The sequence below is a fragment of the Cladophialophora yegresii genome (assembly GCF_000585515.1).
Source record: "Cladophialophora yegresii CBS 114405 chromosome Unknown aczIN-supercont1.6, whole genome shotgun sequence".
Classification (NCBI taxonomy): domain Eukaryota; kingdom Fungi; phylum Ascomycota; class Eurotiomycetes; order Chaetothyriales; family Herpotrichiellaceae; genus Cladophialophora; species Cladophialophora yegresii.
In genome coordinates, this window is record NW_006913050.1 from 670,443 (window position 1) to 684,956 (window position 14,514).

Below are 14,514 nucleotides of genomic sequence, written 5' to 3' on the forward strand. Positions count from 1 at the left end.
AACCACGAAAAGACAGCCACCACCGGGTTAGGTGGTTTGAAGGACCCTCCCCCAACCCGCCAGGGCAGCCAGCTAACCTACCGATATTACTAAGGCCAATACTCGAGAAGTCGCTCCCGATATTACGCTACCCGGAAATGAAGGAGCCTGCATGGCTGTGAAATTTACTCACTCGCTCACTAACTCACAGTAGCAAGCGTTGCGTTGGTCTTGGTGCCAGACGCACTCCAACGTGTAACTGTCTGTTTGGCTCGCCGACTTCATTTTCAATCCTGAGTCTATTCGAACCATTCTTCGATGCCGATAGTATCACTTTCAAACCCGCGACTGAACAATCACGCAAGCAATTTCCTTGCAATGTCGGCTGGCGTCTGAACTCCGCCTTGCAGATCAACATACCCTATCAAGTTCATTCTCTGCGCCAGGTTGGTCTCGATTTTGGCCAAGTCACTTCCAACGCCAGGCAAGACATAGCTAAGCATGTCTCCCATCTCCCTGCTTGTTCTGCAAATCGCTTGGGTGCGAGGGCAACGTACCTGATCGTACGCCTTGAAAGCCGCCTCGATTTTAGCGTCCAGGCCTTGCACGGAATCAGAGGGTATCCCTCGTTTAGTCTCGAGGACCTCTCCCAGTACACCGCTCATCACCAGTGAGTCTTCGAACGCCATACCCGCGCCTTGACCTTGATGCGGTGTCGATGCATGTGCCGCATCACCCAGAATTGCTACCTTACCCTTGACATAGGTTGGGGCAGGTAGATGATCGAATAGAGACCACCTTTCCGGGTGCTTGATATGCGATATCAATGCTTGAATAGGTTCGCCCCAGCCCGCAAAGTCGGCCATCATCGTGTTCTTGTCTACAGCTTGAATCCAAGGGACGTCGTCGTGTTTAACATCCAGTGTACCGCTGGTTTCACTAGCTGCCAATTCTCGTAATTCGTGTGCATCGGGCATCCGCTTAACAGCTACCATGTTGATAAACTGGCCTTTCTCTACGGGATACATGACGATATACGCATCCGTACCACAGAAGATGGTGCCTTTGTTCGGGCTGATTTGCCCCTTCGTAATAGATTGGAATTCTTGTTTGGTATACATACCTCGATACGCATACTCAAACGTCGACTGTGGGCGAGTAGTCCGTGCATTGGGAGTGTCGGCTAATATATACGATCGTCGCACTACTGATTTGATACCATCACAGGCGATGACGGCTGCCGTTGTAACAGTCGTCCCGTCCGCGAAATGAAGAACAAGGTTTTGATCGTTCGTTGGCTCGATTGACTGTAAAGTCTTCCCGAAGTGCACAATCGATGGCGGAATCAACTTGATAAGCTCGTCGAGGAACTTAGCTCGATGGAAGCAAGCACGTCCTGGCTTCTCAGAACTCGAATGTGTCACTGTTTTAATAAGATCGTGGAACCTAGCCTCGTGTTAGTAGATGATATCTCGCGGCGATCAATAACAGTAAGCCAGGAAGTCCCACCCAAATTTCAAACCAACTCGCACGTCCATTCACTCTGTACTGACCGGGCCCGTGCCATTGTTATACTCGTCGGTTTCCACACCCTCGTTGTACGTCACACATCTCTGAAAACCATCGTTGATCCTGGGATCGATCTGCTCAAGTGCCCTCACACTGTTGGGTCCGAGTGCAATCCCAGATCCGATTTCGGCGAATGCAGGGGCTAATTCGGATATCTGATGGGGGATGTTGTTGTGGGCGAGACCGATAGAAAGCGTCAAGCCCGCCAAACCACCCCCAATGATGACGATCGGCGGCGTAGTAGTCGACATAGGCGACGATTGAAACGTGGACATCTTGTTCAGATCAGAGCAACCACGGATGCTGGAAGTAGATCTGAACTTATCTTACACTCATCAAGAACAGATCAGCCACGATGGAGTGGTGCCCAGACTTATTCTTTGTGACCATGAACACCAGAGGCTGGCCATCCTCGACTGGGAAAGGTCTGGGAAAGGTCAGGTGAGAGGACTAACGTGAACAATGAACCTTTCCCGTTGCGGCAGTCTCTCGTCCGCAAAGAACGTGCCTGGGTGCGGCACAGTATGGTCATGGACCATCAGCAGCAGCCGCAGCCGCAGCCGCAGTCGCCAACCGCTGATAGAAAAGCTCCACCAGGTGATGGCCGGGGATCGGCCGTCACAAGGCTGGGCACAATGTGTTGGAGTACATCAACCGCAATGATCCTTAAGCACAGGCTCAGCAGACTATACCCCTTCGCTAGCGAAGGGGTTTAATATGTAATTCGTGTACCGCCATCATTCCTCCATTCTCGTTCATCTCCACCAAGGTCCAGCGGCAACAGTGGTCACCATGCTGTCTTTCCTCCGAGCCTCGAGCCCTATTCGAACCAACAACGCTGCCAACAATCCCATGCTCTACGAAAACGGCCAATCTGCAGTCAAGTTTGACGCGCCAGAGTCTCAATATGTCATGACGCATACAATTCCTCCCACGGGTGGTGAGAACGAAGTTTCCATCATTCAACCGCCGTTCCATTACCACATCCACGAGGATGAGTATTTCAATCTGCAAAAGGGTACGGCGGTTATCTTCAAAGGTGTTGACCCTAAACCTTTTGCCGTTCTGTCCGAAGAGGGACAGACCACAGCTACCATTCCAGCTGGGAGATATCATCGTTTTGAAAACCAATCCCAAAACGGATGACCTAGTCCTGGACATTCATTTGACCCCAGAGACTTACGAGAACGAAATGATGTTCTTTCGCAACTTCTTTGGCTATTTGGACGACTGCAAAAAGGCCAAAACAGCCCCCAGCCTCTTCCAACTCATGGTTTTTCTCCACAGTGCTGACACCCCGTTGGCCATTCCGCTGCCATCGTAGACGATGGGAAAAGTCGTGAGTCGAATCCTTCTGACAACCGCGGCGTTTGGGGAAGGTGGATGCTCGGGTACAAGCAGAGCTATCCCGAGTATTATGTTGCGCCAGGCAAGACAAAGTAGCTCGAAGGAGGTCACCGGGCTGTTCAGCAATCTCTTTGAGCGTAACGATATTTTCAATGAATTCGACACATAACGTTGAGGTCAATGAACCACACTGAGTCTGGCCAATGATCCGCACGAGCCTACGTGTACATTGTACTTCTCTGCCTGTATATGTAGCATTGGCATTTAAAGTACATGTAGTGTGCAAGCCGCTATGCCTGGGCTGTTTGCCTGAAGCGAAAATCTCCAAGACCCTGACCAAGAGCACACAAGGCCTGGGAGTAAAGCTTTCCATCACACCGGTCTGCAGACTGGCGCCGATCGCGCAACTCTTCTGTAGCCTCCAGTTTGTCACATCATCTTCCTCGCCTTCTTATTTTCCTTCTTCTTCTTCTTCGTCTTCTCCTCCTCCTTCTTCTTCTTCACGGCCTGACTACCCGGACCGTGCAAATGTCCTCCTCTTCCCAAACCCCTGCCCAATGGGTCAGCGACATTACCTACAACGACGACGATTATCTACAAACATGTGACGTCTGCGTCCCGTCAGCTACAACGCAGGCTTCTGGGGGTCTCCAAATCGTTCCGTCCCGCCGTGTCACTGCTCACTCAGGCGCCAGGGTCGGTGAACGAATACCCTGCTGTAGGATACGCTTCCGTCAACTACCGATTCTCTCCGTCGGACAAGCATCCCCAGAACCAGTCAACCCCGGCCTTTGAGAGACGCAATGCCAAATGGCCAGAGCATCTCGAAGATGTGTGTGCGGCTGTTCGGCAGCTGCAATCCAAGTACTACTTCGGAACGAACTACATCATCGCCGGTCACAGTGTCGGCGCTACCCTCGCTCTACTGGTTGCGCTCAAGGCCCGAGAGTTCGACCTTGCGCCGCCGACAGCGGTGCTAGGACTGAGTGGCATCTACGATTTCCCATTGCTTCATAAAGCTCATCCAGAATACGAAGCACTCACTTACAACGCCATGGCGAGGGAAGCAGAAATCGCCTCCAGCCCGGCGCTCCACGATGTGCAGGCGTACCTGACCGCCGGAGTATCTCATGTCCTGTTGGCGCACTCACGCGACGATGGCCTCGTGCCATGGGATCAGGTGGAGCGAATGGAACAGACGTTGAAAAATGTGCGCCCCGGCTACGTGCAAACGCTCGAGCTTTTTGGGAAACATAACGATATTTGGGCCGACGGCCAAGAGGTCGCGAGGGCGATCAATGCTCTCCTGGAGAGTTTACGAGTAGGTGCCTAGTCAGGGATCTCAGCGTCGTGTCTCGATTAGCGCGGAGATGGCGTGGCGTGCGCACTCGATCTAGCTACTGTATGTGGAGTCCGAGTATCTAAGATGCAGCTGCGGCTGATAGACGGTAAATGCACAACAACAGTTGCGGATCTGCCGCACCTGCGGGTGGGCCCCTTGACCCACTGCGGATGAGACACTTCTGGATGAAACCCTTTCCGGGTGGTGGGCGATGAACCTGGCTGCCAGGCAGCCAGGTAGACAGAACGATGGAAGCATTGGCCACAAGTTGTATTGCAGGGCGATCATGGTGGTGGTGACTCTGGCAGCGTCCGATGGCCGATGATAGATTGTATTCAAGCAGCCTGGTGGCAGCCCTGCTTCGTGCAGTATTGAGGCGATCGCCCAAGAGACACCAGGAGCAGCTTCGGGCCCTTTCAGGATAACGGTATTTCCCCTGCACCTCGGTCAATCTACCGCTGAGCTCGACGGATGTCTCCAACCTTACATTGCCAGAGGCTGTAAACAAGCGCGGAAGCCCAGAGCATGAGGTGCATTCCACGGGGCAATGGCAAGCACCACTCCATAAGGCTCTTTGATCACCATCGCCCGGCCGTCATCCTCTTTGCAGACAGGGGCTGTCGAGATTGTCGCAGTTTGGATGAGGCCGGCTACACTCAGGCAACCCTCATACGCAAGTCCCAATTCGTTGGCAAACACAGCCGCGGGTGCTCCCGTCTCTGTATGGCTGTAATGGTTGAGTTCATCTCTCCTTCGCTTCATCACCTCTGCAGCACGCAGGACTATATCTCGACGAGTCGCCGGCCTGCTATCTGACCAACCTTTGAAGGCCTCCTGGACTGCTTCGATCGCTCTGAGCACATCATCTTCGTCAGCTGCTGAGCACTGGTACAATAACTTCTGGTCAAGGGAGAAATGACGTCAAAAGTCGAGGAATATTTGACGACCTGTTTGCCCGCGGGCCAGAAAGGAATTGTAGAGGAGTTGAAGTCCGAGACTGACGCTGCTGAGGGTCGTTCCGAGGGACCGCCATGGACACCGCGGGCCTCCATGATCCTCTTTGCACACATCCCTGACCGTTGTAGTCAGGCCACATGCCCAGCAATGACCAAGGCATGTTTATACACCAGATATTAGGGCCGTCGTTCGTGCCAGTTCCACACGAGTAGGGCGGCGCGGACACAGTCTCAGTCCAGGTTCAGACCCGCACGTCGATGGCAGGCCAGGAAGCGGGATCCAAGACGCCGTGTATAGTTTAGACGCTTCGACCATCTGAGTGCCAATCAGCACTGATAAGCGGTACGGTACCGAAGCCATCAGTTCCCTCTAGGGACTCTCGGTATCGCATCCGGGTCATTTCCCGCAGGACAGCAGCGGGTAAATGCGGACTGTGCATAGAATCCTCAATTATCCGCACCACCCTTATCTGCAAGCAAACACGACGGATGAGAATACGACCCTTGAGTTCGTACACCTACTCTGGCCTAGAACATGACTACAGAATCGAATACGTATCGGCCCAGGTTCTCATCGCTCCCGCCCCCCTCTTCTAAAGCCGAATTCCTGACCAGAATATCAGGATTGTCATCCTTGAATGGCCCAAGCTTCAGCAATTTCTTTGCGTTATCCCGCCCAATCTTGATTTTGTCAGCCGTGTCAAGGTCGACAGCGTCGAACCAGTTGCAGGCGTCGGGGAAGGATTCGAAGGGGTAGTCGATGGAGAACAAGATCCTGTCCACACCGATCTCTTCAATGCAGTATCTTAGAGTCGGCGTGGAAAAGTGACCACTGGTTGTAATCCAGATGTTTTGCGCGAAGTATTCTCGGATGGTCTTCTTGCAGCTCAGCCCGAGAGGTTTCTTTACATCCTCGAACCAATGGTTAATAAGCCAGAGGTCGAAAGGAATGTGTTCTCCAAGGTGCCCAATAATGACCTTCAAGTTGGGATGACGATCAAAGACTCCGTTGGTCACCATCCCGAGAAGATGAAGACTGACCCCCTGGGCAAAGCTGAGTGGAGGCCTAATGAGCCATTTCCTTTGAGCCCACAGCTTTTCATAATGACTCCCTGTCGGGTTGCGCGGGTGGAGGTAGAAGGGAACATCGAGCTCCGCCACTGTCGCCCAAAACGTGTCCCACGAAGGGTCGTCATAGAAAATCATCTCGTCGCCGTCGAGACCAGCAGGCTGCGTGTCGTTCACCAAAGCACCCTTGAATACGTACTCTGTGACGCACCGACGCAGTTCCTTGGCCGCGCTTTCGGGGTCGTGCATGGAAAGAGTCCTAGTGTCGTGGGCGTCAGTGTATAGACAGAGATGGCATGGAATTTAGGAGCTTACGCGAAAGCGCCAAACCGATCAGGCATATCCTTGATGGTTGCAGCAACGTAGTCGTTGATCTCGATGGCTAAAGCCATCGCCTCCTTTGCATCCCAGATGTCCTGGACTCCAGGGGCAGTGTATGAGAGCACTTTGTAGCCGACACCGTATTTTGTCCATGTATTCGACCCGGAGACTTTGAATGTCGTTCATCTCTTTCGCGTGTTGGTCTGGATTGACTGCAAACATGCCTGCCCACCAGCGGGTCTTTTCAGCGAAGCGAGGCAAGGCAAACGCCTCCTCGAGCGCAACCTTGCCATGCATGGTCCGATATCAAGTCGGATCGTAAACTTGGCAAGATGATAGACCCGAAACAGATCAACAGTCGCAACTGCACCAGCACTTCCAGGATTTGTGTGAGAGACTGGCCTTGTTGTATGCGATGGAATGGCGAGTGGCCTCCAGTGCTGACTGACTAATGTCCATCGGGGTTGTCTCGAGATCTTTTGCCCTGAGCGGCAAATCCGACACGTCTCATTATGTGACGGTATGACTGATGTGAGTCCGTCGGTTCTGTGGTTCGCCGGTGATAAATTGCGGATGGGTGCCTGATCCGCCGCAGCCGTTCCACGCCGACACTATCCGCACGCGGTTGGTTTCGACACCCTATAGGTACGTCCCACGAAGAATTCGTGACCGGAAGAGGGCGTATCCGTTAGTCCTCTTCAAGGTGATAGCCGCTTCGCGGCCGCGGGCATGATGGTGGTCCGCCTGTCTCATGATTCTGGATCGGAACGATAGACAACACAGCTGGGGATTGTTTTGGGCTGATAAGTCTGTAACCCCGTCACACGTTCCTCAAGGGCAAACTCGTCCAAGTCCTGCGCCGAAAGATTCGAGACAAGCGCTTAGTGCAGCATACAACGTGCGACATGGGCTCTGTTCGGGGCTGGAGGAAGCTCAATGTCGCGGTCGTGGGCGGCGGCATTGGAGGTATCTCAGCAGCAATCGCGCTCCGTCGTGCCGGACACGAAGTCACAATCTATGAGCGACTCGACTTCGCAGGCGAGGTCGGTGCTTCAGTCCCTTGCGCAGCAAACGGGACTCGCTGGCTACATGAATGGGAAGTTGATGTTGCAAAAGGGGACCCTGTCGTACTCAAACAGCTGATCAATCGCGACTAGCGTCTACAGCCTCGACGACTACGAAAGGCGATGGGGGTTTGTCTATAATATGTTTCATCGACAGTACATGCATTAGCATGCTCAAAGACTGTGCTTTACAAGAAGAGGGAAAGGGCAGTCCAGTGAAATTAGTGGTGAATCACCCTGTAAGTACTACTGACTGTGGGGTATCAATTGAATATCGGCTAACAATCCGGGCTTAAGTGTCGAGATATCGACTTTAAGACGAATCAAATTATATTCAAGGACGGTTCTATATCGCCACCCTGTGAACTGATCGTTGGCGCCGATGGTATTAGGTCGGCCGTGCGCGGCACAATAGGAATACAGCCCAAGAAACAGCCATCGAACCAAAGCTGCCTTCACGCCAATGTCTCTACCGAAGAGGCAGTAAAGGCGGGACTAGTCGACTATTCTCAGAACAGTGCTCTAGAGTACTGGGGGGGGGGGGGACAAGAAGGCAAGTGGGATAAAATTGTCTTGTCTCCTTGCAACGGTGGTAGATTGCTCTCCTACTACTGTTTTTTCCCTCGAGAGATTGGTGACTACGTCAACCAGCAGTGGGGAGGCGAAGACCGGCCCGTTGAGGAGCTTCTCGCCCCGTATCCTGATCTGGACCCCCATATGAAGGCACACCTGGCCATTGGAAAGGATATTCAGCCCTGGCGGTTGTGGATACAGTACGTTCTCGTCCCTATAGGTAGCGAAAGCTAGTCTCGATGCCAACATCAGTACTGACCATGTCTACAGCGACCCTTACCCCAACGTCAACAAAGGAGTCGTTTGCCTCTTAGGCGATGCCGGCCATCCAGTACGCTATTTTCTAATTCTTCTGGGGGTCAGTCATGGAGCTAACGCCGCTTAGATGATGCCTCATCAGAGTCAAGGCGCCTGTATGGCGATCGAGGACGCGGCTGCCCTTGGAATCCTGTTCCGAAAGGGGTATTTTGACGGAAATGTTGAAAATGCATTGGCCGTCTACAACGATGTTCGCTTACCAAGAGCCACGAGGGTGCAACAAGCTGCTGCAAAGGCTGTTTATAACATCAACGAGCGCATCGGTAAGGACAACCACAGCGCCTCGAGAGAGACATGTCAAATTATACTAAGGAAACCTGCTAGGATTCTCCAACAACACCTCGATAGCAACCTACAAGGTGGAAGATGAAAAGGCAAAATTGACCATCGAGGAGATGAACGCGTACGCCACACGACCATTCCTGAAGTGCCCCTTTCCGTGACCTCTCTGACCAGACCCACAGATACGATATGTACAAAGATATTGAGCAGAAGTTGGCCGCAAGAAGAGGTGAGGCTTTCAACGAGAAGTTCCTCAATGGGCTCCCAATTGGGCTCGAGCTTCCCAACGGGGTTGTCATTGGCAGAGCCTGATAGACACAGGATACCTATGTCAATCATACCTGTTCATGTAGACGGTGGACAGAGTATCAGGCCAAATAGAATCAAAACTATTGTCTAGTATCATAGCAGTATAGCATCTATGCACGACTATCCAGCACAGATACGGAGTATCAATGCTGGTTTCATCTCCAGACCTGAACCCTTTCCTTATTGCTTTACTTGAGTGGTCGGCGAGAATGAATGGGAGTCTCACTGTGCCTCGCATATCTCGTCGCTGGATACCAAACGGTGCAGAACGCTGTCGTACGGCTACACACTTATTCGACCTGGTTTTCTCTCTTCCGGCTCGGGAGCACGAACCAACCTACCGCCTATTGATTATAGTCGTGAAGCCGAGACTTTAATCTCTGGACACGTGTAAACGAGGAACTCGTATGGCCGTTGCTGGCCGATATAATGTCCACATCCCTTGTGCAACACCTCCCTCAAAGATGACTGAGATCTATAGTTCCACTTTATTGATAATCACGACTTCCCTCGTACGCGGCCGAGCGTAGACTCGTTTAACCCTCGCGGACGCGTCCAGTCTATAAATTTAACTAGATGAGTTCACTAGCCGAGTTCCTAAGTAAAGTAAATGTGGCAATAATGGATGTCGAACGGTTGTCGGACGAGTTTCTTCGCCATATCTTAGCGGATATATATCTAAATATAGTAACTACGTCGGTTCTTGAGTATGGTCGAATAGAAAAGATATAGGCCCTAGGCAGATGGTGGGTGAGTTAAAGGTAAGTGAAAGTTAAGAAGGTGAGTTAAAGGTGAGTTGAAGGTGAGTCGGGGGTGAGTGTTGTTTAAAAGCGGCGCAGGCCGGGTGAGTGTCGAAGTGCGCTCGGTGTCAATTTACCTCGTCTTTTGCCACCTTGAAAAAGTAAATAAAAGTTGCCGCGGACTCGCCCTTCTTTGACACGCGGAAAAGGTCTCCCCCAAGCCTCGCTCAAAGCCACTCAGGACATTCTGCAACATCTTTAATGATGCAGCTGCCCCATGTTACGAGGCGTTCTCGGCGAGATACGATCTGAGAGATCTGTGCATCTCCATTCGCTTCGGCCGCCTTCATATGTAGCTATCCTCATTTAGATGCTTGGGCGGTGCAATACTACACCGAATTGCTTGCCATAGGGTTTCGGCCAAGCATGATCCAGAGCGAGTTTTAAGGTCCTCGATGAGGATCGTGTTCGGTAACAATCTGTGTCGCTACATGCCACGTATATACACTCATTACCGCACCCCTTCCTTCTCTACGGGGAATGTAAAAGTAAACTCGATAACATGGAACAAGCAACGCCTAAACAGATCACCGCAGCCGAGCATTTCAACAGTTACGCTAGAAAGTACGAGGAAAACACTGGTGGCGCTACAAGAGTCGTAGTACATCACCTCGCGAAGATCAGCTCGCCGCTAGCATCTGGAGCGCGTCTTCTTGATAATGCATGCGGAACCGGCATCATGATAGACGAGGTGTTGGCACTTATCAACGATCGCGACGTGAAAGAGAGCATCCGAGTCACCGCCGTGGGACGCAGCGCCGGCTATGATTGAAGTCATCAGATCTAAAAATGAAGCACGATGGAACTTTACCCATGACCAGCTTTCGGCAGTAGCACTTCCTGCAGAGGAGTTACAGTCACTCCCAGACGACTCTTTTACCCACTCCTACACCAACTTTGGTTTCCAGTTCTTCAAAGATCCTACTCTTGCGGCTCGTCACCTGCACCGCACGCTGGCACCGGACGGAACTGCGTATGCCACTGCTTGGCCGATCTGGGGTACATGGGCGTGATCGAGAAGGCGTCGAAGGAGATTCGACCAGGGCAACCACCCCTTACCCTGCCGTTCCAGCCGGACTGGTACACGCCATCACATATCGCGATGGTCATGAGAGACGGCGGGTTCGTTGACGTACAGGTCCATCAACAGGATAGCCGCTTCACCGCACCCACTGTCGAGAGACTTGCCGAGATGTTGAGTGAGGGCCTCAAGACCCTTGCGTCGATGCAGGGATGGGCCGAGGAGGATATTGCAAAGCTGGTTCAGACATTACCGACATTTTTGGGTTGCTTGGACACTCTAACTTGGGATGGTACAGGCGTGTGGATACCCATGCTAGCAAATGTCGCTGTGTGCAAGAAATCGGATAAGGGATGACGCTGGTCTGGAAGACCAAGCGTTCACACCTTAGTGCTGCCAGCCCCACGACACAGGATTCTCTTTCGGAAGCCTCTGAATTCGATTGCTCATAAGCACATCGAAGCTGGATATCCTCTTGGGCCTACCCCGTCGACAACAAGTAGCCTACTTCGAGTGACAAGCTGTTCGCAGAAGTGCGAGATCTCCACTCGAACTCTGGAGAGAAGTGCACCATAGGATCCGGCCACGCCACGGGCAGAGTTTTCTAGGCTGGATTGTCGCATCGTCATGAGATGGATATAAGGAAGCCTGTATCAATCGAGACGGGACTATACTGTTACCTCGGAAGCAATGTGCCTGCACTTACCATTTCGCGTTGGTCGATTGAGGACCTTAAGGTCATATGACTGTACCCTTGTGAACAGCAATCGAAGGTTCCTCCCTCCATACCTGATGCGTCCCCATACTCGAGCGGAGTGCCCAGAGTCAAGACCAGTCGGGCCTTGGTTGCTAGAAAATCACCGTTGTATACCTACCTAGACTTGGCGCTGCTCATTGCCCCTCACCAGAACGTGCGATTAGCAATGAAGCCCGAAACCCTGGCCAAAGCGGCCAAAGCGGCCAAAGTGGGGGACAGGATAACGGGTAAGTAGCCACAACGCCTGCTTCAACAAGAGGAAATGGACAGCCTTCCGGAGGACGACAGGCTAGAGCTGGCCGTCCTGGACGAAGCCTGCGGCATTGGCATTGTCTCGGCGCATCTGATGTCTATGCGAAGGGACAAGTACAAGGAGGAAGTCGACCTCACCAGGGCCCACGTGGCGAAGCTGATGGGCGAGACTTGTAAGGGACGGATCCGAAGAGAAGGGCGCAAGAGTACCAAGCGCATCCCGACAGATGTACTGCGATGTCATCATCGGCCACGGGTTGATTGCCCTAACGTTCGTGCTGCGTCGGCGACAGGTCCGAAACTTTCCTAGTGTACCGAGTGGGCAAGAGCTACTAGGCTGTTCCAATGGGTAGTAAATGGGGTACCAGAATAGATTGAAAGCGTTCTGCGAAAGCGTTCAGCTGGAGTTCGGGTTCTAGGATATCAAGATCAGTGATATGCCGCGGACGAGTGTGTCGATAGGTTGGGAGACTTCATGGTCACTGTTTCGTGGCCCTTATGCATGGAGATGGGTAAGTGTTGGTTCCAAGGTGGACACTGAGGAGCGTGGTTAGTGAGCCACAGAGTCCTTGAGCGAAAGTTTACAGAGGGAAGGATAGGGAAGACACTTCTGCTTGCGTTCTTTTTCAGCTGGCTTTCCGAAGCGCCAGGGATGTTGTGCTGAGCTAACTGTGTCAATTGCATTTATCATTCATAATTACTTGTAGGTGCGTATCTCTGTGCGGTAAACGCGTCGCTTTTGTTGCCAAGCTTTGATGCACGTGGTTTACACGTGACCATTAACGCCAGGTCGGGAAAATTTCTCTAGCACTCATCTTTGGCCCTGTTGATAGATACAACCTCAATACCGAGTACGGGGATGCGCCCGATCGTTGTTGTTTCGCCTCTCTTCCCGCAAGTGTTGAGCGATGACCCTGTTCATGGTATGCTGGGCTGAGGATCAAGTGCAATGCACGTCGCCGTTATCATGAGTATGGCATTCCTGCAGCCGTTAGCCTCGGACGACAATATGTCTATGAAAATCACTTACTGCAGCTGCTGAGGTTGTGGTCGAAGCCGATCCCGAACCTTGCGTCGGTGTAGCGCCGCCCTCCGCTGTGTCATCCGGTCCCGGACACCCAACTCCTGGTACTGCAATGTCATACGCGTACACTTCCAGAGCAAAATACTGCAGAGCATCGCTGTCTCTGGTCGACAACGTTGCATTGTGCTCTGCGTTTTCAAGGAGCTCTTGGTAGTCTTCCGAATAATGGCTGACCGTATCTTCTCCGAACGCGGGCATGTGGTACAAGCGATGCATCAAGTCCGAAGCCCAGAACGTGTTGGTTTTAGATTCGGCGACATTGTACCCCAAAGCGCACATTTGTATCAGCGACTTTCGAGTCTCAAATGACAGCGGACAGATGACGGTCTCGTCGGTGGCGTTCGCCCCACGCCAGTGCCCTCCGTATCCTAACCCTACGTCAGCAGTTGGAAGCTAAGGGCCTCTTTAGACTCACCTTCGATTGCACAATTGCCGTCTGGATTGTCGCACCTGAACAGAGATGAACCTCTGTCACCGCTCACAATTTTGTCGAGATACCCAATGACTTCACCAGAAGGTGCATCGCCGAAGTACTTTTGATACTGCTCCGAACTATTAGCGAAACGAAGGACATGTTGCTTTGCATGTTGTGCTAGGTCGACGGTCTCAGCGAGAGCAGCACGAAGTTGTCGGGCCTCGCTAGCGTTACAAGACGCATGGATTTGGAATTCGGTCACGGCTCCTTCATTCCATGCTGTAGCACCTTGTTTAGGGGCGAGATCCTCATTCTGTCGTGCTTGAAGGGGCAGGGCTGATGTTGGAACTGCAGCTACCAGAAAGAGGAGAGCATAAAGCATGGTTGAAATGGCTGACATTTTCACAGATTTGGCAGGACTTGAAGCTTGCACAACACCTCGACCATTTCCTTGCGGCTCCGCCAACTATAAATACTCAGAAGCACCCGGCCGTATTTCGCGTAAGTCCGCTATGATGTCGAGATAGAACGACGGCTCCGTTCACTCGACGTCAGTTTGCCCCTCCCACCCGAAATTTCGGCCATCCTAAGTCCCTTTGAGCAATTGCGACCGATCAGGATGTCTAGCGTATGCATTTTTCTTGCGCTTCGGGAGCAGCCATGTCCACAATATCTGGTCAATAACCTTCTGTAGGTACCGCTTCATGCAGAACTTGGCATAGCTGCCGAGCTTCCTTGCAGACCTTGGCATCTCCGCCCAGTTGCCAAGGTGAGGACCCTTGGCATCCCGCCGAGCTTTCCAAGATGAGGACCTTAGAGGGATCAGCCAACCTCCTCCGAAAGAGAGGACCTTAGCGAGCGACAGCGACCACGTTTCCTTGGCATTTGCACTCGCAATGGCGCCCGCCGACAATCCAAGCGATATGTGCTCGGCCATGGTACATTGGATACCTCGGATCTAGTGAATTTGTTACTCAATCAATATGAAAACCGAGCAAGTGGCAGATCTGATGGCACACGGACAAAGCCGTCCGCTCTGATATTGCGTTCCGCTGTG

At 52.3% G+C, this 14,514-nt stretch overlaps 10 protein-coding genes across 10 annotated transcripts; 6 read left to right on the forward strand and 4 right to left on the reverse strand.

Annotated features, from left to right (window-relative positions):
* Positions 1-335: 335 nt before the first annotated feature.
* Positions 336-1,823, reverse strand: A1O7_08244 (uncharacterized protein; the record flags this gene model as incomplete). Its single annotated transcript, XM_007762237.1, has 2 exons — positions 336-1,425; positions 1,522-1,823. 2 exons carry the CDS (start codon positions 1,821-1,823, stop codon positions 336-338), a joined length of 1,392 nt encoding a protein of 463 aa, XP_007760427.1.
* Positions 1,824-2,340: 517 nt separating this feature from the next.
* Positions 2,341-2,694, forward strand: A1O7_08245 (uncharacterized protein; the record flags this gene model as incomplete). The annotated part of the gene is made up of 1 exon (XM_007762238.1): positions 2,341-2,694. One exon carries the CDS (start codon positions 2,341-2,343, stop codon positions 2,692-2,694), a length of 354 nt encoding a protein of 117 aa, XP_007760428.1.
* A 729-nt stretch (positions 2,695-3,423) lies between these two features.
* A1O7_08246 (uncharacterized protein) lies at positions 3,424-4,228 on the forward strand (the record flags this gene model as incomplete). Its single annotated transcript, XM_007762239.1, has 2 exons — positions 3,424-3,595; positions 3,618-4,228. 2 exons carry the CDS (start codon positions 3,424-3,426, stop codon positions 4,226-4,228), a joined length of 783 nt encoding a protein of 260 aa, XP_007760429.1.
* A 288-nt stretch (positions 4,229-4,516) lies between these two features.
* Positions 4,517-5,187, reverse strand: A1O7_08247 (NAD-dependent aldehyde dehydrogenase; the record flags this gene model as incomplete). Its single annotated transcript, XM_007762240.1, has 2 exons — positions 4,725-5,187; positions 4,517-4,673 (listed from the first exon to the last, which is right to left on the reverse strand). Coding segments are annotated over exons 1-2 (432 nt in total), but the record flags the coding sequence as incomplete, so codon positions are not given.
* A 534-nt stretch (positions 5,188-5,721) lies between these two features.
* On the reverse strand, positions 5,722-6,653 carry A1O7_08248 (2,3-dihydroxybenzoate decarboxylase; the record flags this gene model as incomplete). Its single annotated transcript, XM_007762241.1, has 2 exons — positions 5,722-6,520; positions 6,577-6,653. The coding sequence occupies 2 exons, from the start codon at positions 6,651-6,653 to the stop codon at positions 5,722-5,724; spliced, it is 876 nt and encodes a 291-aa protein (XP_007760431.1).
* Positions 6,654-7,487: 834 nt separating this feature from the next.
* Positions 7,488-7,739, forward strand: A1O7_08249 (salicylate hydroxylase; the record flags this gene model as incomplete). Its single annotated transcript, XM_007762242.1, has 1 exon — positions 7,488-7,739. The coding sequence occupies one exon, from the start codon at positions 7,488-7,490 to the stop codon at positions 7,737-7,739; it is 252 nt and encodes an 83-aa protein (XP_007760432.1).
* A 77-nt stretch (positions 7,740-7,816) lies between these two features.
* A1O7_08250 (salicylate hydroxylase) lies at positions 7,817-9,131 on the forward strand (the record flags this gene model as incomplete). Its single annotated transcript, XM_007762243.1, has 6 exons — positions 7,817-7,885; positions 7,944-8,419; positions 8,490-8,550; positions 8,605-8,800; positions 8,862-8,940; positions 9,002-9,131. The coding sequence occupies 6 exons, from the start codon at positions 7,817-7,819 to the stop codon at positions 9,129-9,131; spliced, it is 1,011 nt and encodes a 336-aa protein (XP_007760433.1).
* Positions 9,132-10,430: 1,299 nt separating this feature from the next.
* A1O7_08251 (uncharacterized protein) lies at positions 10,431-10,700 on the forward strand (the record flags this gene model as incomplete). Its single annotated transcript, XM_007762244.1, has 1 exon — positions 10,431-10,700. One exon carries the CDS (start codon positions 10,431-10,433, stop codon positions 10,698-10,700), a length of 270 nt encoding a protein of 89 aa, XP_007760434.1.
* Positions 10,701-10,931: 231 nt separating this feature from the next.
* On the forward strand, positions 10,932-11,306 carry A1O7_08252 (uncharacterized protein; the record flags this gene model as incomplete). Its single annotated transcript, XM_007762245.1, has 1 exon — positions 10,932-11,306. The coding sequence occupies one exon, from the start codon at positions 10,932-10,934 to the stop codon at positions 11,304-11,306; it is 375 nt and encodes a 124-aa protein (XP_007760435.1).
* Positions 11,307-12,898: 1,592 nt separating this feature from the next.
* A1O7_08253 (uncharacterized protein) lies at positions 12,899-13,857 on the reverse strand (the record flags this gene model as incomplete). The annotated part of the gene is made up of 3 exons (XM_007762246.1): positions 12,899-12,940; positions 12,989-13,410; positions 13,458-13,857. The coding sequence occupies 3 exons, from the start codon at positions 13,855-13,857 to the stop codon at positions 12,899-12,901; spliced, it is 864 nt and encodes a 287-aa protein (XP_007760436.1).
* Positions 13,858-14,514: the final 657 nt, after the last annotated feature.